This window comes from Bradysia coprophila, unplaced genomic scaffold (genome assembly GCF_014529535.1).
Source record: "Bradysia coprophila strain Holo2 unplaced genomic scaffold, BU_Bcop_v1 contig_151, whole genome shotgun sequence".
NCBI classification, from domain to species: Eukaryota; Metazoa; Arthropoda; class Insecta; order Diptera; family Sciaridae; genus Bradysia; species Bradysia coprophila.
This window is the reverse complement of record NW_023503423.1, coordinates 6,135,433-6,156,628: the sequence shown is the minus strand read 5'-3', so window position 1 is coordinate 6,156,628 and position 21,196 is coordinate 6,135,433. Positions and strand designations below refer to the sequence as shown.

The following is a 21,196-nucleotide window of genomic DNA, read 5'->3' as shown; positions in this document are numbered from 1 at the left end:
GTGTCGAAAGAAGGCTCCGTGCGCCCAAAGTTCTTTAAGATTTTTCTTTGTTCCATTTCTTTCAACGCAAAGTTGTGGAACAAATTTTTTTCCCGAAAAATGGAAAATCCCCCCTCCGGTCGGAAAAACCATTCAACCTTCAAAGTCGAATATCTCCGAAAATACAATATCTTTTTGAAAGATTTCTTGTAGATGGCTCTACAGAAGAAGAACTTTTTTTTGAGGAGTCGGAATGGAGCCCCAGAAAGTGTTCCGGAAAATTCATGAACTTTAAAGCCATTTTCCCCGGCCATTTCCAATTTATTTTTCATAAAAGTGGTGTCATTCGAAAGCTACGATCAAGTACTTCTGATGTTCAGCAAGCTGGGGTATGGCCTGGGAAAGTCATGTAATGTCCTTATAAGGATTTTTTAGGTATTTTTCTAGATCAATAAAGGATACGTAGCTAAAATTTGGGATATTAATTCCAGTGTTTCCTGCACAACATTTCGTCACTACTTCCCTGTTTCCGGTGGCGTGGATCATCTATACAGATTTCTTTTACTCAAAGGCCAATATTTTAAAAACTTTTACTTTTCGAGCTGAATTCTATTTTGAATTCTACTTTCAACTCAAGGAGAGCGCGGCAGTGTCTATGTTAAATGAGAAATTATTGCATTGACGATAGCACTTACTTTACATACAACGACACCGTATTAACAAACAAAAAGAAGAATTAGCTATGGGCCTGAGTCTGGATCCCACATTAGCTGACATCTATCTTACGGAGCTATTTGACACGTGTTTACCGAGACTGTCATACAAACTTGTGTTTTATTGTTTTACAGTTTTTCCAGCATCCAATTCGATCTGGTTTATAACATTCCCCATGCGACAGTTGAATTACGCAAAAGAAAGTCTGAAGCGAAAATATTCTTCAATTAATGGATCATTTTCGCACACCGCAAACTGCTGTGTAATGGTCAACTTTCACATTGGACAGGCAATAAAATCACTTCCTTGTTCAACCTTAAGATTTTTCGTAAACTATGACCTTTATGCTAACTTATTGCAATAAGCTTCTTTCAACCCCAGGGAAGACAAAAGCACATTTTTTGTTGAGACGTGTGGGAAGGCTGTATTTCGAGCCGAAGGCGAGTTTGGATTTTATGATTTTTGTTTTCTGTGACTTTGAGTTTGTCGATATTCACTTGGATCTACCGTATCATAGATTTCTGCTGTGGTGCTTAATAACCAATTCTAATTGCACATTATATGCGTGCGCTGCGCGTGTGTTTTGGGGTTTTGTTCAATTTTTCTTGCAATTAAGCTATCCAGACGTCAAATTTCATGGATTTTCTAATAATGTAATAATAACGAGACGAATACTGAAAGAGCGGCAGTAGATGCGTAGCTCAAATTTCGTGGACATGCTGTCCGTCGGAGAATGTGAAACGAAAACGCAACGTTTTATTTGAAATTTCGGCGTTTGTTTTGTAATTTAAGTTAAATTTTGAAGAACAAAAAACTGTCCAAAAGTCAAAATCACCAAACCGGTCAGACTTTCATGCTATTGTAGTACACCCGAACGAAATTTCTTTCCACCTTTCCACCCGCACATTCAGTCCTTTGATGGGAAGTTGAAATTGGCAGCCACTCGCATTTTCGATTGCCGTTGCTGGGCTTGCGATTTTTTCGTCGCATTCGCTCCACTATCCACTTGTCCGGTCACCAATGGCTGATTGGTCGATATGTTCAAATTGTTATTTTCTGCTTTAGGCTTGGATGTCTTCTGAATTCGAACATGAAAAAAAAAACAAAAAAAAAATTAAATTGTCGGTCGAGGCCCGATTAATTGACGCAATTCGGTTACATTATCTGGTTCCTTCGAGGACTTGGTAATACTCCGAGTCGCTTGTAGTGGTATGAATGCGCCGTGATGACCGGGAACATATTTGCCGAGATTCGGTGGACCACGAGGACCTTGCGGAGGTAATATCTTCGAAAATGAAAATAGGAGAAAATTGAGTTTGAAAATCAACCACTTAATCATCGCCCTCAGCACTTACCTGATTACTTAAGCTAAAGTTAACGTCGTTATGAATGGGCGACCGATGAGCGGCACTATTCGGTCTGGGATGATGGATGTAATTGGGTTTCGTCGTTGTTGGCGGATAAAAATTGCTGTTGCTTTTCGGTTGACTAACTTCGTCCTGCGGAAATACTTTGTTTCGATTCGATTTTTGGCTGTGCCAATTGAGCGGCGGTTTTGGCGGATGGGCTGGATCGACACGGAATAAATCGCTGACATTTATTTTCGTCGAATTTTCGTGATTAACAGTCGTCGGTATCACAGTCGGTTCGGTTTGATTGGTTTGTTGAATTTTCAGCAATTTACGCAAAACGTCCGATTCGTCATGTTGTTTGACGGTTGTTTTGCTATTCACTTGCTGATTTACGTTGTTGATTTTCAGCTGCGGAGCCACCACTGCTACCGCATTGACATTTGAACTATTTTTCTTATTTTCGTTGCTTCGTTTCAGCTCCTCCCAAATGTTTTTCTTGTCCATAGCCATCGCCGGCTGTACACTTTCTGCATTCTTTATGATATTGTGCGCCTTCAGACCATGTGTGATGTTTAGCAAATGCATGGGTGGAACATTGAAAAACCGCTTTTCGGCAACATTTTCCACCGTATTTCCTTCGTCAAAAGGTCGGTCGAATAACACTTCATACAGTACGTCAGTTTTCCGTACGCTCTCCAAACGAACTGGATTCGGATCGGTGATGGTATGAACGGCGGTTATTGTACCTTTATATCCCAGTGGCACCTGTCAAACAAGCGATTCGTTGAGATCGATCAATTTTATTGACGATCGTGTACGTTCGACTTACCGAAAACGTTTCGCTGACCACAACCACTCGATCGAGAACTCTGAAATTATGATTGGCTTCGGGATTCGGTGTGTTCAGTCCTGGCTTCAACAGCAAATGCGGTTTGGCTTGAAGCTTTATGTTTTTGTACTCTGATTTCTGTGGAAAGATTTTTCGAAATTGAATTCACGGAATTAGCGTCAGGTCGTTGGTGTGCCTACGAAAGTTGGATTTTCGATTTTACGGAAAAGTTTCACCAGAGTGTGAGTCATGATAACAAGTTCTTGTGTGAAACGTTTCCGCCCTCGACAGACCGAGACAATCTAATAAATCAAGCGTCAGGGCAGTTCACATTTTAAATCCATAAAAGACGACCCCACGAGAGGGGGTTTGGCAAAGTATTCGCCAAGTTATTGGTATTGGAAAAGTGTGAAAAATGTCAGAACACAAATTCTTACTTGATTCACGTTCACCATCTGAACGACCATTTTCATAGCCATTTCATCTAAACCATTGGAACCACATGACCGTTTCGTCGATGCGCTAAAGTATGGCTGCTCCTTAATCCATTTCACTACTTCATCCATTACTCCTGTCTGATTTGTAGACAAATAAAGCAAAAAATTTCTTCAGCTCGACAATGAGATTGGGATGGCTCTAATATCTCACCTTGCCCTGGAACAGAACCGATTCGAACAACTGGTCGTTGAGTGGATTGTTGCCCAGATACATGAAAATATCGGGAAATCGTTGCCAGTACTGTTCCACCAATTCAATGGCCCGCTTCGAATACATAAATTGATTGCCCACTTTCTTCGTATATCCGACCACTTCTTCATTCTGTAAAGTGTTTTTCGATAAATATCGTCGAACCCAAATGGATATCCTATCCATCGACTGATCCACTCACCTTCTTCGGAAATTTCAACTGAAGACCAATGTTCGCCTTCGGAGTATTGTCGGGCAATGGGAACCGTTTTTCGCCTCTCACCACAATGAGGCTGCCTGTAACCAGAGAAAACACACTCGAATGCATACCAATGGACGACGATGCACTATACGAGTTGATGAAATTCGTAGCGTTTTCCTCTTGCAATCGTTTCACCGGTTCTAGATCCGGCTCGGTGTAATATTCAATGGTCACTGTAATGAAGAGCGAGCATTAATCACAAGCTGTCGACCAGTGGCTCAACTGTTTGACACAAACATTTAATGCGACCGCAGTCTTTTACTGGCGTTGGATCGGTTACAATGCCCATACTGCCCACATACATCGTATCGGCCATGAATACTTTCGATCCAACGGTGAAAATGTCAACAACGTTCTTGTGCTGCACATAGTGAGGATCATGGACGGCAATGTCTTTAACGATTGACTGTATCGGATAGAATACGGGTGGCTCTCCCCACATTTTGTTCAGAACCATTTTCCCGTGTTGACTGTAAGTATATTCGCGGTTACGTAGTGGTGCAACGCACACCAAAATCGTTACGTCGCCAAGATCTATGCCCATACGGTTCATGTAGCTGGAAAAATTGAACGGCGACTTTAGTCAGACTTACGCTTTGCAATGACAATGGCAACTCACTGATCAATGACGGTCTTCGACTTAAAATTGAAAACCTTTTTGTCGCTTTGACATCCGTTTGTTGAAATCGTGGTTGACTCATCCATCACGCTTATCACTTTGCCCTCGCTTAAATGCGGCCAACCAACAAATATCTCTTTTCCCAATAGCATAGCCGCTGCATCCTGAATGGTAATTGGCGGATGTGGCTCCAATTGAACGATCATACTCTCGTTTCGACTCGGTTGATCGAACACTCGCGTGCGTGCGAATTTCCGTGAACCCTGCAAAATGGCAATGTTCGAGAAATCATTTCAGTAGCAACGACTGATTGTGCATACCGTGTATTTCAGGTGCTTCATGGTAGGAAATCCGGGAAAATAAACATCTCGCAATGACCCTGCCGATGGACCCAAAACTAAGTTCGCTTCTGCAACGTTCAGCTGCAGAGGGAAAGAAAAGATTTTTATCGTTTATCCGTGTTGATGCGTCAACACGTTCGCTTACTTCATCCCTATAGATTGGTGTTTCGATGCACTGCAGTGTTCTTACAGCTGACAGTCCGAATTTAGAGTCCAACATACCAGAATCTTTGGTAGAAAATTCGTAGCAAAGCATAGGTCCATGAACGTTACGTTTAACTTCCGCATCGGTCAGACTGCTGTGACACTCAGCCATTGCGGATAGGAGACGTTTCTGAAGAAGCAAAGCACACCGTCAGTTACCGAATCTTTGGTCGTGTAAAGAACGTTTAGGCAAGAACCTTACCTCGTCGATGAATGGTATCAGCACAACGGCTTCCCACTCCTGTTTCTTGCCGTTCATATCGGTATCGAAATCTTTCGGATAAAAATCAATCACCGAACTGTTCTCCTCCATCATCAGATTGTGATAAGCACTGGGCAAGTGGCTTCGGCTCGCCGCTGGCAGAACAGCTAACAATTGCTCGAATGGCAAAAACGGTTTGCCCATTTCAAAGTCCAATTTTAAATCGCTAAAATTTTGTATATCGCTGATATATGGCGAATAGTGGTGTGGATAGTACCATCCCCATGACTTCACTCCCCGATAGTAGTAGAATAGTGTCCACTGCAATGCTCTGATATAGCATTCGGTCTGTTCGGCTAAGACCTCCCTAAATAAATGGGAAACAAAAATAATTGGCAATTAGTTTGGTGGATCGAAAGCTGTAAACGCATTGAGTGGACCGTACGGTGTCATTTCCGGATACTTCAATTTCTTTATGTAGTAATCCCGTTTATGCATTTCAAATTCCTTGTCGAACATCTCATCGTCATTCTCATCGGTGTCGTCGTCGTCATCGAACTGAAAAACACATGACCGATTCGATTGAGAATATGGCTTTTGATTGAGAATATGGTCTCATTGGCTTACCATTTCATTGGAGTTTTTAACGAGCTCCATTAGATCAGCGTCCATATCTAGACTCATTGAATCGAAATTCACGCCAAATGTTTCGTCGTTTGCCTAAAAAAATTGCAGCACGCTTATTAGTCTTTTAGGAAAAAGCTAACAGGTAGGAAAAGGCAAGCGTTAGTGGGAGTCACAGGAATGTAAAACTTCTCCCGAGTTGATAAAAATGATGAAAATTGATAAAATCTGACTTCCGGTTCTCCCAAATAACCCAAGGTACTAGAACCGTGCAAAAAATGTCCCCAATTGTCCTGCGCTTTGATACATCATTCAATTTCAAATGCTCAACTGAATTATGTTGAATTTATGTACGAAAATGCAGCACAATTTACTGAAATTTCGTTCCATCTCAGGTATTTTATTCAGCGTATCAGTCTTGGATGGTTGTTTTTTGTGCACTCGCTCCGCTCAAGGCTCAAGGAAATTTCTAAGATTTATCGTGCAAGACGGTTGTAATGACCCAGTAAATTCCGTATACAAACAAAGCCTTGATCTCGAATGATTTGCACCAACCGATCAAAATATGTAGAAAAACGAGGGGACGTTACCGAAACCATTTTTATGCAATAGCGACATCTATCCACCTCTGCAGTAATATCTTTTACTCGCAGCACTTCATGGAAATGATTCATGACCTGTTGACTACTGCGGTAATGGTTGTTTTAGCAGGGCAGCTCGATTAAAATAATCCACGTCATCGTAGAGTATTTCTCTTTGTGCTAAGGATTTCTCGTCGAATTCACGCCTTGTTTACTAAGATTTTATTTAAGAATGAACAACTCAATTGAATAGCAGTCAAGACGTCTGCTTTGTACACACTACGACTGAGTTGCCAATGTGAGAGTTCAGACCTCAACCGCAGACAGGTTTGAACCGATTATCAGATTTGTGAACAAAACAAAATTGAAACAGTTCAAGTCAAGTTAAAATTGAGTGTAGAGCTTTCGCACGGGAGGTCCGTATTCAGCTCTTACTATTTTCGTTTCTAGCACATCATGGATGGCGCTAAGTTTGTCGCTCAGCTTACCACTTGCACAGTAAAAAATTTCGGTAATGAAGGGGTGTCAACAGGTTAAGCACCGGAAGCAGTAGTAATGATCTAGTCCAAAACCTTTAGTGGGTTTTGTTAGGTCCGATAGTTTATATTCAAAAAAGAAGGAAAAAATACTCTGGTTTCATGCGAGAAAGTTTACTCGCCGGCCATTTTTTATGGATACTGATAGAACGACTAGGGCACAGTCAAAACGATTTTTTCTACAGCCGTTGTTGTTCAATCAGTAAAATCAGGGAGATATAAAATCGGAAAAATTAATGGACAACAAGTGATATCCGTAGTTGTCTAGCATTTTTCGTTACAAATACTACAATGAATGTAATGACCTCTTGCAGTTGTAAATTTGTTCTCAATGTGATGGATATCAGAAAAATGACAAACGTGAAAAGACCTGAAAAATTTACCTCATTCGCTTTGAGTCCTTTGAAATTGCTCCGTTGATTGGAAAACAATTCCTTATCCTTGACGGCCAACGCTTTCATGAAAACATTCAATCGCTGCAAATTCAGCTTCCCGCCTTCGTTTATATAGCCGTCCAACGTCGGAAGCACATCCATATATGTTTCGTACAAGATCGGAAGCGCATTCTCGTTAATGTGTAAGTTGGGAAGATGCGGAATGAAATCGTTGCCAACGAAGAATCCCATCAGAATCCAGTCATCGACAATTTTCTCGATATCAAACCCGAACGGGACACTGTCCTTGATTCTTGCGAATTCCAATTCCAGATATTCACGTAACAAGCCCAGATGCAGCAGATAGAATCTGGTCTGATCAACGCCAGTCGGCTTTTTCGCCTTACTGCCGAATTTCACCTCTTCGCGCAGCAAAGAGAAATGCAACTCATGTGAACATAAGCCTAACATCACCAAATCTGCGTCCAAACCATACAAACAGTGCCGAGTGTTCGGATCGAATCCAGGTTTCGATTTGATGAACCTGATGTACTCCATTATCTTGTGTTCACCTTCGCCGGGTGTTTCATGGCCACTGAGTATAACTTTACACTTTTGCCACAACGGATTCGTTGTGATTTTCACCTTGACAAAATGTCTCAGTGCGTCCTGCAGACGAACCATGAATGCCGTTCCGGGTGTGATGCAATTGCTGTCAAACCGTTCAGTGTCCGGCAATGTTTCACCTTTTTTCTTCGCATCCTCTTCCATTTTTTCAGCCTCTTTCGCTGATCGAAATCGTCTACCGCGCTGCTGATTCATCTTTGCACGTGGAGCGACACCATCTACAGCCATGAAAAAAAGTTTTTGCGGCCGAATCAAGCGAAAGAGCGTTTCGATGTAATGGAATATGTCCAGGAACATTTGCTCTTCGGTCATTCGGAAATGGACGTTACCATCATCCGGATGTGAGCAATTATGAATGATGCCATTCATATCGAGATAGAGGTTATCGAAGTCAGGAATCTGTAAATCGATTTTTTTTTGACAAGGTGATGATTGCATTTTTTGGCATTGCATTTGATCAATGTTGTATCTCGGATCGATGCTTACCTGACTTTCTCGTATCAGTTCACTCAAACATGGATACCTTTCGCTGATGTAACGGAAAAATTTCGGAACACCCATGTTACTATCGTTATGGAGTTATCGGATCATCAATTCGCATAAAAGTCCAAAATTTAATTTTGTGTTTATCGAAAAGCGGTGGAAACGAAAACTTTTTAATCAAAACACAATCAATATGGCGCGAGAAATGTCATGGGTAGCAGCGATGACATCGTTACAAATTACAGTGGTAACATCGACGCAGAATGAAAAAGTTGCTTCGGTCGTGTAGGGCTACCATGTTCATTTTCTCAAGCATAGACGAAAAATATACCAATAGGTTTGTTACAAGGCCATACAAATTGTCAAATTTCATCCAATATTTATATGAAAAATGATCTTTAAATTAAATTAAATTTTCGATCACATTGTCCATGAAAATATTGTTCGGTGGAGTGACAGGAGTGACCGACTTGCCGACAGCATCAATCATTGAGAGTCCTGTGAAATAGTGCTCAAATCCGCAATCTATAATTTGACACTTTTGTAATGTGCACAAATGTTCCCCATGGCGTCATTGAATCCACTTCACAAAAGAATTTTTAATATAATTGGAACGGAACGGGACAGTTACTGGTCAGCATGGTATAAGGGTGTTGTGAGGTCACAGGAACCACTACATAGTGAAGACCTTTTTCGGCGTTATCCCAACTCACCCTAAATATCTGCTGCACCAACGCACTTCAAGCATGAGTGGTACTCTAAATAGTATACCGTAAAACACTGTAAAAAACAATTTCATACAAAATAGTACTTTTGACAGCTGTCGACTATGATCACTTTTGCTGCTCCTTTAAGTGCCCAGTTGCCATTATTATTTAAATTATTTTGTGATTGAAAAACTAGCAATATTGGTCGTCTGGTGTGAAGCATCGATATAATATAGGGTAGATAAGCAAACGCAGAGGACGTTTGTGCGGAAAGAATGTAAGAATGTATGTATAACGCAAGGCTGTATAAAAATTCACCAAAATTGAATTTGTATGGCGTGGTGAATTTTGTGTATGAAACGTGGTGTGTAACCCGCGTATCTGCATCTGCGTGACCTCAACAAAGTATACAGCCTTGGTATAACGTAACCTACGTTCTAAAAAAGCGCGCGGAATAACACCATACAAATAATTGAAAATCCTAATGTCCCTTTCTACCTAGTCTTCCTCTATGGTTCGGAATTGTTCACGCATAAATTTCATTTAACAAATTAAAATCTAGATTTTGTTTAGTTGTTCGTGCGCGTGCGCAAAAGGTAGAAATTACAAAATCTAAATTTTTATTTGTTAGACGAAATTTATGTGGGACCGTTTTCAAACTACTAACTACAAACTACTTTCAAACGAAACATGTTAACTTTAATTCTTCCTCATTGTTCTGGTTATTCGATGGCATGAGAATCGACGATTTACCGAAGAAACAGCGAGTTAACGAAGAAACGATGGGTTTCGTTAGTAACTCTCCGCCTCTTCATAAAGTAGTCATTTCTTCTCGTCGTTTCCTTTACTTTTTTAACATTTCGTAAAAGGAATATTCCTTTTACAAAATGTTCGGAAACGACGACTTTCTGAAGAAGCTGTTAGTTTGCTAAATAACTCGCAATTTTTTTTTAGAAAGTCGCCGATACTTACGTCGTCGAATAATCACGTAGGTTTCTCTGGTATGAACGATGTTAAAACATTGTTATTAGCTATAGTTAATAGCTGAAGGGTATAGCTTTTAAGTGTATCGTGTGAGGTATGCCTGAATCTTGTGGTGAATCTAGTATAGGTACACACTTTTTGATACTGCTTTTTTACATGCCTAAAATTGAGATTTTTCTTGGGCAGAGGTGCATACGCTATTTTATCTGCCGAGAACAGATAAATAAAATTGCTCTAGAGAGATAAATGCGAGGTTATCGGTCTAGGCAGATAAAAACTGATATGCTGAACTTAACTGGTCTCGGGGTCAGCTGTCAAAAATTCTTAAATAAAGACTAAAATAAATTTGTTTCCGATTTCTCACATTTTGACGTGTAACCCTGAGACCACCTGTACAAAAATAACTCTCTCTATAAACTGTTGAAATCAGAACGAGAATCACAAAGACCAGTTAATTATAATTATCCTACCTGAACATTTCATCCTACTCTTATGATCGAGTTAGATCGAGAGCGAGAAAACCGAAGACCAGTTTTAATTATAACTTTCCTCTGGGTCATTGTCATTATATTTTTACATATATATTTTGACAGATCCCCAAGGCAAGTCAAAATAACTGGTCTGAAATTTATTACCTTCTCTCTCATTATGACACTCTATTTAGAGTGTTATGTTCGGGGCGAGATGACCGAATACCAGTTAATTATAACTTGCCTTGAGGTATGTACTTGAGGAGCGAGAGGACACTCTGTATTTTTCATGAAAAACAATGTGAACACTGTTCACAGTGGCAGACAAATGTTATTGCGGCCCCTCGCTGTGCGGTCGCTTCAGTCACTTTGGTCACTATCATTTTCTTTGACACGACTGTCATCTCATACGGAATATCTGTCATATAAAAAAATTTTGTGTTAAGAACGAAAATACGCAAAATATTCTGGTCATTCTAATTAAATTCGAATCTAGAAGATTCAATTTGATTGTTCATAGCTAAGCAATGGCTACAGTAAAATTGTTTCAAGTTGCACGCAACGGTAACTATTGTTATGTTGGTTTAAAAACAAATACAAAACTTCATAGGTTATTCGGTCCTGACTCTTATGTCATCAACAAATTTTGTACTGGTGGAAAAGTAAAAATAACTTCCTAGCTTGATGAAGCTAACTTTCAGTGCCAATTTCTACTAAAAAAAATTGCGCGCAGCGATTGTCTTGTAATTTTGCGACGTAGATATTTGTAACATCGAAGCCGCAATTCAATTTCTAATCGGAAACATGTCGTGTCAAGCATAATGAAGCCAAAACAAATATTTTCAGGATCTCGACACTTGCGCCCAATCACCCAGTATCGATGCACGTCAACATCGCCAGATAAGCCCACTCCCGGCTATATGTATGTCAACAATAAACTTCCCAGCATGGAAATGGCAGAAATTACCGATCGTGCTTCGCAAACAATTTTTTGGACTGAACTGTTCAGAGGCTTGGGCGTTACGATGGCGCATATATTCAAGGAACCCGCTACGATCAACTATCCGTTCGAGAAGGGACCGTTGAGTCCCCGATTTCGCGGTGAGCATGCATTGAGACGCTATCCGAGTGGTGAAGAACGGTGTATCGCTTGCAAACTGTGCGAAGCAATTTGTCCAGCCCAAGCGATTACGATCGAAGCAGAAGAACGGGCTGACGGCAGTCGTCGGACCACTCGCTACGACATCGACATGACGAAATGCATTTACTGTGGATTTTGTCAGGTAAATTTGGGCTGTTCGATGTGCGATCCGGATGAACGGAAAATGATTCCATTTCGGTATTTCAGGAAGCATGTCCGGTTGATGCAATTGTCGAAGGACCGAATTTCGAATTCTCAACAGAAACACACGAAGAATTGTTGTACAACAAAGAGAAACTGCTGAACAACGGCGACAAATGGGAGTCCGAAATAGCATCCAATATTCAAGCAGATCATTTGTATCGTTAGAACTACCTGGTTAGGTGGAATGCATTGAATGCCTGGTAGAAGCGGCAAATTGTAAATAGAACAAGACAGCCGCGAATAAAAAACAATGAAAAAACGACAAATTTTCATTCAGTCAACGCGTATTTATTCGCTCGTTTACTTTGGATCATGCGGTAATTTGAATCCGACCATGTCGGCGGTAGCTTTGACTGTTCTTTCGCCGCTTCCTTTGAAATGCTTCTGAATTTCTTCCTGCTTTCTCAAACTTTTCAAGTAGCAACGGTAAGTGATGCCCAAGAACTGCATTTCTTCTCTTGCTTTGCACAGCTGCTGATCGGTCGTCTTGTATTTACGAAACTGCGACGCAATGTACTTGAACACCAAAGAGTCCTTGTTCATAACACCATTTGGACTGGCCAGTCGTAGTTCCGATATTAGCGACCGATAAATGTTCGAAGTCATTTTACCGGATGGTTAGACGATCTATCGTTTCAATCAGTTCGCTGGTATCGTAGGACGGTTCCAGTTGATGATCGAAAAAGTTATCCTCGTAATGGTCGGCGTTGAAGAAATGAATCGCAATGTCGTTGAACACGTTCCTGTGTTCGAATGAATTTCTCAACGAAAATTCGGTCGTGTGGCGTTCGATTCGACTGATATAACCGGCGTCTTGACCTAAACAACTGGTCGGTGTTTGCTGAACGATAGCCTGAAAACTGTTGCTGATCAGAACAATTCGTCGCAGAGCGTTTGCCGACCAATTCTTCCACAGTAAATTGTTGATTAGCTGCTTCGGGCAATGCGGCAAGAACACCAAGGTCGTTTCTGACGGATTGATTTCGAGTTTTCCTTCGATGTTTATCGAAACCAATTCACAATGCAGTGCATTCAGTAGATCTTCGTCGTGTCCGGTGAGAAGTGGCTCGTGAAATTGAATTGATTCGACTTGCAAGTGTCGTCTCAATGCCAATATGTAGGCGAGTTGATAGCGGGATGTGTTACAATGTCTTATGTGACCGATGCCAAAGCAAACGATCTTGGTTATTGGTGGTTCTGTTGATTGATTGGACACTAGGTCGACTGACTGACGAAAGTAATCGGAATTTTCGATTTTCTGGGTGAAGTCGGCAATTTTTCTGAAATTTAACCAAATAGAGGTTATGAGCTGGACATCACGTCCCGATCGAAAAATAAACAGTGCTTTCGTTGATGGTAAACGTTAGAGCTGCAAAAGTCGCAATCAAACGAATCATCTCAGCGGAATGTTATGTAAGCACGGAGAGTCGAAAATTTGATGGATTCAGACCATCTTACGTTTGATATCCCGAAACAAACGTACATACCCGACACAAATATCAATAACTTACCTCAGCTCAGCTGATTTATCGAATGTTTTGCCGTTGTCTTCAGCGAAAAGTTGAATAAGTTTCCCACTATCGTGTTGTTTATGCGACTGTCTGCTAAGAATTGGTTTGTTGTTTTTGGATTTTTGACGTTTCGACGTTACCAATACAAATGGTTCTTCATCGCTGGACATAGCCGAATTCGTTTGTCATTCATTTCCTTTCGATTGTTCTATAAATTCAGTATAGTTCTCAGATTTCTGTCGCTTATTGCCTGTTCTAGGTTATTTCTCCTATTATACTCTTCTCGTGAATTTTTGGGAATACATGCTTCACCTCTCTCTGTTTTGATATGCTGGACGTTTACAGTGTTGTCAACAACAGTCTTCGTAACGGCAGATCAGAGCATATTTCAGGATGTCAATGCACGCAGCGCGTAATACTTAAAACAAAGAAGTAAAGATTGACTACGTTCTGAAAGACCAAGTCGTGACACCTATGAGAGCAGATGGTGCCGCTGGTGAGGTGTGTTAACATGTCCTTTCAGGAGCTAGGAGAGTTGAATGCAAAGCAAAATTGTAGAGCAAAGAATACCACTGCCCACTCTAGTAAACAGTGCTGAGACGCCTGCGGATTAAGTAGGTGCCACCTCCAGTTTTCTGGTTTATTGTGTCTCTCAGAATTCTTACCTACGACGATACCTCGCAAAATCGTTAAGAACTCAGGCGGCCTTCAGGACCCAAATACGCTTATCTTCATCTTCAGAACATGATGCAAAAATGTCAAATTCGTTCCAGGAAAAATTCGAATTCACTCAAGTTATTAGGCATTCAGTTCGTTTTACTATCTGATTGAAAATCCATCAGTTGCAAAACGTCATGAAGAAAGAGATGAGGACGCATCTGATGTAACCATGAAAGTCTTTTCTAGTATTTTATGTATCAAGAACTTTCTGCTGTGAGCTGCACTTATATGTGTAATGTATCTTAGCCTGTTTCTTTCAGAACCTAACCTCTGGCTACGCATCACTTGATCTTTGTTTGCCAAGGGGCGAAAGAAAAAAAAATCAACAATTTGCGATAGTTGCTGCCCGCACCGAAGCTATTTCATTGAAAATTGAAATTTAAAATGCATTTTTATTGAATGTTTTTGTTTTACAAAAAAAATTTACTGTGAAGATGGATAGGAGGTATGTACCGGCTTATAATTTTGCTGGTGGAATCCAATTATATGCTTTAAGTGACTTATGATCTAGAATAAAAATGTAACAATTGAATGACACTAACTATTAATAGAGAGTTTGCACAAATGACATATAATTATAAGTCGACATATAAATCCGAATTTATAAGTTATAAGTCGGTCACTTATAAGTTATAAGTCACGTGGTTATAAGTTATAAGTCACGTGGTTATAAGTTATAAGTCGACTACTTATAAGGTAAAAGTTATAAGTTCATAAGTTTATGTGTCAAAAGTTTATAAGTCGTAAGTTTATAAGTTATACGTCCCAAAGTGTGATGTGCTTATAAGTGATTAGTGAGAGAAAAAACAAAGTATAAATTTCAAAGACATCATCACTCAAAAACACTAAAAAGAGTAAAAATGACTCAAGTTCCTTATCATACTTTCAAAACAACTGATATCGTTGTAGACTTAGACGAATGATTAGTCTATAAAAGCAAAAATGTTACCAAAAAATTCTAGAAAAAAATGAGAAGTATTTTTATCGATAATTCTAAAAAAGAATTTGATATCCCAAATAAATAACTTTGATATCCTGCGTTTTCGGCAATTTTTATCCTCAAAAAATAATTTGATTGTCGAAAAAATAGATTTTGATATCTTGCCGCATGATGTCCAAAATAAATAAATTTGATATCCGAAACAAATAATTTTGATGTCCGAAACAAATAAATTTGATGTCCGAAACAAATAAAGATAACCAGACAATACTTTTTTTCACATCACAGATGAGAAAATGAGACCAAACCCCGAGGGGTCCCGCACTGAAAAGAGTTGCATAGAGTTACATTCTGAAAAAAAGAGTTGCAAAAGAGTTACACGCAAAAATAAAGAGTTTCAAAAGAGTTGCATGTGAAAAAATAGTTGCAAAAAGAGTTGCAAATCCAGTGCGGGACCCATCGCCAAAACCAAACCAAAGAAGTTACAAAGACTGACAGAACGTGGTCCTTAAATAATAAATTTAATATCATGGAAAAATAATTTTCATACACGCCTATCGCGCTCTCCTATTTTTATATGGAGAAATCAGAAACTTAAAACACAGAAACAGAAAATGTGATGGTTTTCAAAATTCCGTGTGCGTAACTGGAAACACTTACCAGGTGTCGGTAACTTAGGAGTTATTTTTTTCTCTCGCATCGTCTAATAATTAGTCTGTGTAAGTCTTCTCGCCGTAAAAGCGTTAAGTTCGTTCCTAGGGAATTCATCCTTTTACGAAATGTAACGTAAAGGAGTTTAGTTCGTCCCTACAGAATTCATCTTTTTACGAAATGAATACCAATTTTCATTGCACATAAAAAGCGTTTTAACACGCCGAGCGATCCGGCCCATTGCCCCGGAGCGAAGCGAAGGAGTTATTTTTTTTTTCTCACATCGTCTAATAAATAATTGGATTGTGTCATTTGTGTTATATAAAATTTAAATTTATTGAACCAAATTATAGACTGGCTCCCAGTTTCAAAAAAGCTCTTTGACGACAAAACTGGGGACTAATTTAGTCCGATGGCTGAAGGAACCACCGCCAATTTTCTCGCCAAAAAAAAGGAAAACGAAATGGCGAGAAATCTGGCGGCTACTTCAGTCTATATACTGTAAATAGCACTCTAATATAACACTTCCTTTTCCATGAAACCACTTTCTTTTTTTTGGGTTATCAAAATATCTTTTGGTGATATCATACTTCTTTTTCCGGGTCATCAATTCCTTTTTCGTAGATATCAGAATTCCTTTTGCTGGGTATCAATTTCGAATTTCGGTGAATCATAATCATTTTTGGGGATATCAATTTTAAGAGATCACATCACATTTTTCAAGATATCAAAATTATCTTTTTAAGGTATCAAAATTTTTTTTTTTTTGTATAATGCCGGCAGGATATCAAAAATCTTTTTTCAAGATATCAAAAACATTTTTTGAAGATATCAAACTCTTTTTTCAGGATATCACTTTAATTCGATGCCAAAAAAAATTACCAAAAAAATTTTGCGTCACAAAGTGTCACATGATTCGGCTTTTTTCCGTTTGTCCATTCGTCCATTGTTTCAGGACGTATTTTTTTCCATATTTTAACAATTTTCTTACAGTACTTTCCTCAATATCTGCCACTTGTGACGCACAATTTTTTTGGTAAACTTTTTTTTCTACAGTAATCGCAGAATAGATAGCAAGAAATTCATGTGTTTGGTTGTTTTTTTAAGTTCCAACAGTTCCACACTTCTATCAATATATTGCACACACACACTCTGTGCACATTACGCTAGTTGTCTCACTCTACGTGTGCGCGTATAAGCGGTAAATCCGAGTATATACCGAACAATACTAACATATGAAATGTGGGGAACGTGTGGAACTAAGAAAAACAGAGAGTCGCATGAATATTTCTAACTATTCTGAGCTGGTTGTAGAATTTTTTGTGATCAAATTTGTGCAGAATGCGTCACCTACAACGATATCAGTTGTTTTGGAAGTATGCACAGGGACTTGCGTTACTTTTACTCTTTTGAGTGGTTTTGACTGATTAAAATTTATATTTTGACTTTTGTCTCACTAGTCAGTGAGTAGTCACTTATAAACGCATCACACTTTTGGACTTATAACTTCTTAACTTACGACTTATTAACTTACGACTTATAAACTTTTGACTTATAAACTTATGAACTTTTACTTTATAAGTAGTCGACTTATAACTTATGACTTATAACCACGTGACTTATTCCCTTGACTGAAAGTCATGGGTCTTACGGATGATAAACACCCTAAAATGTTTGTCACACAATGATCACTACTATGATTAAAAATGCATGAATGTATGACCAAAAACCTTAAATACAGAAAATGTTTGTCACACTTTGATGATTCGTTGATAACACGATAACTTGAGTAATTTTCAACGGATTTTCAAAAAAAATTTTTTAATCGACGGGGAATTAAATTGCTGAGGCTAAATTTGAAGATGGGTCGTAACGGGCTGGTGATCTTAGAGATATTCCCAAAAGAATTTTTGTCTCGTTCCTTAATAACACGATAACTTGACGTAATCCTCAACGGATTTCCAAAAACTTTTTTTTAATCGACAGGGAATAAAATTACGAAGGCTACGTTCGAAGATGGGTCGTAACGGGCTGGTGATCTTAGAGATATTCCCAAAAGAATTTTTGTCTCGTTCCTAGATAACACGATAGCTTGACGTAATCCTCAACGGATTTCAAAAACTTTTTTTATTCGACGGGGAATTCCATTCCCGATGATAAGTTCAAAGTTGGGCTATGACGGTCGGGGGATCTCAGATATTCCTAAAAGAATTTTTGTATCGTCCCGTGATATTATCGTGTTATTAGTTGAGTAATTCTTAATGGTCCACAAAAGACAATTATCCCACTAAGAAAGACATTTTTGGGTTAAGCTCGTTAATGGAGTAATATTCTAGGATTCATTCCAAAATTTTGTGTGTGTAATATCTTTATATCGATGATAAGAAAAAAATTAAAGTTTGGACGAGTGTGTAATCGTCGAGTCACACGAGTTTCATTTTTATTCAATATGTAAGCAAAAAATTCGCCTCTTTCCAGGGTCTGTATCTCGTGCTGCCTTTTTGATGGTATCTTTTCATCAGAATCCTTTTTTCAAAACACACGACCACGAATGTATTAGCTTTCAACAGAAAGTAGATTTGGTTGTAGTCACTTGACCAGTTCTAAAAAAAGGGACCAGTGTACCGAAATTTTCATAAACTGCTCAGTTTTCTCAGGGTTGGTCAAACTGCTACAACCAAATCTATTTTATGTTGAAAGCTAACACATTCGTGGTCGTTATTGCGGTCGTACATACTTGAAAAATGATAATTTTGGTGGAAATATATCACCAAAAGACAGTATTTAAAAATCACCCAAATGTATACTTTTCAGCAAATCATCGATGCCTCTTAAGTAATGAAAATACGTATGAGCCAGTATATGATCAAGTGCTGGAATTTCTCATATACGTGTTTTGTATCGAAAGTAGGGTACGCATACCCTGGTACACTTTTATATACTTTTAGATTGATTTTTTTTTTGCTCGGATAACAAAAATCTTCTTGAGAAAAGTAGTCAGTCAGTCAAGGGATCTGACCCATCCAAAAGATGGGGCCTAGTAACTTATAAGTGACCGACTTATAACTTATAAATTTGGATTTATATGTCGACTTATAATTATCAATGAAAGTAGATAAGTAGGTATGGCCAGTCCATACAAGTCGGAGCACATATGGATTTGCATGGCGCCACCTCAAACGAACTCATTTCTAGTGGAAATTTGCACTAGAAATGAGTTCGTTTGAGGTGGCGCCATGCAAATCCGTATGTGCTCCGGCTAGAACAAATTTGAACGTTTGGCCATACCTATCCATTTACTTTCATTGATAATTATATGTCATTTGCGCAAGCATCTCTAATAGACAGTTTGCGCAAGTGACACATAAATTATAAGTCAACTTATAACTTCGAAATTATAAGTTATAAGTCAGTCACTTATCAGCTATCAGGTGGTTATAAGTTATAAGTCGGCTACATATAAAGTGAAATTTATAAGTTATAAGTCAGTGAGTTATAAGTTTTAAGTGAATTTTCAAAATATCTCAGAAACGTCCAAAAGTATCAAAAAAGTGTGAATTCGACGTTTTTGAGAGATTTTGAAAATTCACTTATAACTTATAACTCACTGACTTATAACTTATAAATTTCACTTTATATGTAGCCGACTTATAACCACCTAACTTATAACTGATAACTGACTGACTTATAACTTATAATTTCGAAGTTATAAGTTGACTTATAAGTTATATGTCATTTGCGCAAACTGTCTAATGTTGTTAATCTACTTGGATCTTTTTACAACTATGGACTCTGGAGTAAGTGGCACATTTCGTTTCAGCTGTTTTTCAGCTGGTTTCACTCAAACAAAGAAATGTGTTTATACGGGTGAACTAGTTTCACACAGTTTTTAAGACGGAGATAAGGAGTTTTGAACGAGTGAGTGAACCAGCTAAAAAACAGCTGAAACGAAATGTGTTATTTCAGAGCCCATGGCTGTAATTTAAAAATTGATATTTTTTCTGAAATTACCTGGAACATTCCAAAACATTGTCGTATACAAACTGCTACCCCCATCAACCCGCAAAGTAGCACCAGATATGTAAGCAGCACCAGGCGAAAGTAAAAAGCAAACTGCCGACGAAATTTCTTCCGGTAAGCCAGCTCTTTTGGCCGGTAAGTTTCCCTTTACTTCATCAAAAATATTTCTTTCATAATTTGCGGCTGCTGTAGGCGATAGAATTAGTCCTGGTGCTACTGAATTTATTCGAACTCCTTTATCTGCCCATTCGATGGCTAAGGACTAACGAAGAACCATAATGGGAAAGTGAAAAATGTTTTCTTAACCCGTTAGTTTACTTGAGTTAGATTGAAAACGGCATGCCTAGCGGCTCCTGTGTGAGACATCATTGGAAATCCCCTCCACATATCAGCAATAATATTTACAATAACTCCTCCATTCTTATCGAACCACTGATTGAACGCTAGAAATGGATCAAATCGGTTTAATGACGAAACTTATTAATGGATATGGATTAGAAGCAACCTTCTCTGCACACTAAAAATGTTCCAGTCAGATTGGTCTCTGTTACAGCATTCCATCCCTTTAACGAAATATCTGCAGCAGGAGATAAAAATTGTCCACCCCCATTATTGACTATAAAATCTAATCTGCCGTGTCTGGCAATAGTTGTCGATATTAAGTTTCTGTCGATAAGAAATAATTCACTACACTGGCATACTCGATGCGCATACTTTTTCCTTAGCTTACCGGACGTCGTTTTCCTTTCGAATGTTACAGACTGTCGAAGTGATAGTTCCCACATTGGAAAATTCTTCAACAGTTGCCTTTAGTCTTGCACCATTTCGTGACGAAATCACCACTTTGCAACCTACATAAAAATATTAATCTTTTATAAGCACCAACAGCGTGTACAGTGGGTATAGTGCTTTTGAGAATCGTTGTTTGCATAGATACTGACAATTTCAAATAATCAAAGAGACACAAAGCAAATTACCTAATGTAAGCAATTCGTAAGTGATGGCTCTCCCAATTCCTGTAGCTCCTCCCGTTACTATTGCAACACAACCTTCGAATAACTTTGTTCTAAACACAGACATTTTTCTGTGGCGTTGAGTTTTATCTAATGTTATACTCCGTTGTGAGATTCTTATCATGTGAAACGTATTGAACGAGAGTAATCAGTTCGTTTACGTAGAGCAAACAATATTTAAAAAAAATAATTTTGCTATGTCAAAATAACTGCGATGAGTAATTAGATCTATTGCATCTTTCCCTGTTAAGTAGAAGCAGGGCATATTTTGTGAAAAAAGTTTTCTTGGCATTCTGTCGATTTCAGAAACAAGCACCGGGCACAGTCGATTATATTGATAGTTAAATTGAAAGTCAGGGTCTTACACCAGAAAATACCGAAAAATGTGGGTAACAAAAAGGTTCACTGTGATTGAAAATGT

General features: G+C 38.7%; 5 protein-coding genes across 8 annotated transcripts; 1 reads left to right on the top strand and 4 right to left on the bottom strand.

Annotated features, from left to right (window-relative positions):
- Positions 1-1,448: 1,448 nt before the first annotated feature.
- On the bottom strand, positions 1,449-8,629 carry LOC119074556 (5'-3' exoribonuclease 1). Of its 4 annotated transcripts, none has more exons than XM_037180751.1 (16): positions 8,418-8,629; positions 7,314-8,330; positions 5,817-5,909; positions 5,635-5,747; positions 5,190-5,556; positions 4,929-5,117; positions 4,763-4,864; positions 4,443-4,705; positions 4,061-4,380; positions 3,764-3,996; positions 3,516-3,693; positions 3,312-3,454; positions 2,875-3,012; positions 2,049-2,810; positions 1,853-1,978; positions 1,449-1,771 (listed from the first exon to the last, which is right to left on the bottom strand). In XM_037180751.1, exons 1-16 carry the CDS (start codon positions 8,490-8,492, stop codon positions 1,601-1,603), a joined length of 4,290 nt encoding a protein of 1,429 aa, XP_037036646.1. In that variant the 5' UTR covers positions 8,493-8,629; the 3' UTR covers positions 1,449-1,600. The 4 variants fall into 4 exon arrangements, with proteins under 4 accessions (XP_037036646.1, XP_037036647.1, XP_037036648.1 ...); XM_037180752.1 differs by having other exon boundaries at positions 1,449-1,768; positions 8,418-8,624; XM_037180753.1 differs by having other exon boundaries at positions 1,460-1,771; positions 3,312-3,449; positions 3,523-3,693; positions 8,418-8,626.
- Positions 8,630-10,967: 2,338 nt separating this feature from the next.
- Positions 10,968-12,186, top strand: LOC119074685 (NADH dehydrogenase [ubiquinone] iron-sulfur protein 8, mitochondrial). The gene is made up of 3 exons (XM_037180968.1): positions 10,968-11,139; positions 11,422-11,858; positions 11,924-12,186. Exons 1-3 carry the CDS (start codon positions 11,103-11,105, stop codon positions 12,083-12,085), a joined length of 636 nt encoding a protein of 211 aa, XP_037036863.1. The 5' UTR covers positions 10,968-11,102; the 3' UTR covers positions 12,086-12,186.
- Positions 12,187-12,557, bottom strand: LOC119074710 (protein FMC1 homolog). The gene has a single exon (XM_037180998.1). It carries the CDS (start codon positions 12,524-12,526, stop codon positions 12,221-12,223), a length of 306 nt encoding a protein of 101 aa, XP_037036893.1. The 5' UTR covers positions 12,527-12,557; the 3' UTR covers positions 12,187-12,220.
- Positions 12,306-13,772, bottom strand: LOC119074658 (SRR1-like protein). The gene is made up of 2 exons (XM_037180937.1): positions 13,432-13,772; positions 12,306-13,200 (listed from the first exon to the last, which is right to left on the bottom strand). Exons 1-2 carry the CDS (start codon positions 13,599-13,601, stop codon positions 12,528-12,530), a joined length of 843 nt encoding a protein of 280 aa, XP_037036832.1. The 5' UTR covers positions 13,602-13,772; the 3' UTR covers positions 12,306-12,527.
- A 754-nt stretch (positions 13,773-14,526) lies between these two features.
- LOC119074655 (peroxisomal trans-2-enoyl-CoA reductase-like) lies at positions 14,527-20,942 on the bottom strand. The gene is made up of 6 exons (XM_037180934.1): positions 20,740-20,942; positions 20,493-20,613; positions 20,268-20,428; positions 20,081-20,205; positions 19,754-20,024; positions 14,527-14,658 (listed from the first exon to the last, which is right to left on the bottom strand). The coding sequence occupies exons 1-6, from the start codon at positions 20,897-20,899 to the stop codon at positions 14,609-14,611; spliced, it is 888 nt and encodes a 295-aa protein (XP_037036829.1). The 5' UTR covers positions 20,900-20,942; the 3' UTR covers positions 14,527-14,608.
- Between the last annotated feature and the right edge of the window lie 254 nt (positions 20,943-21,196).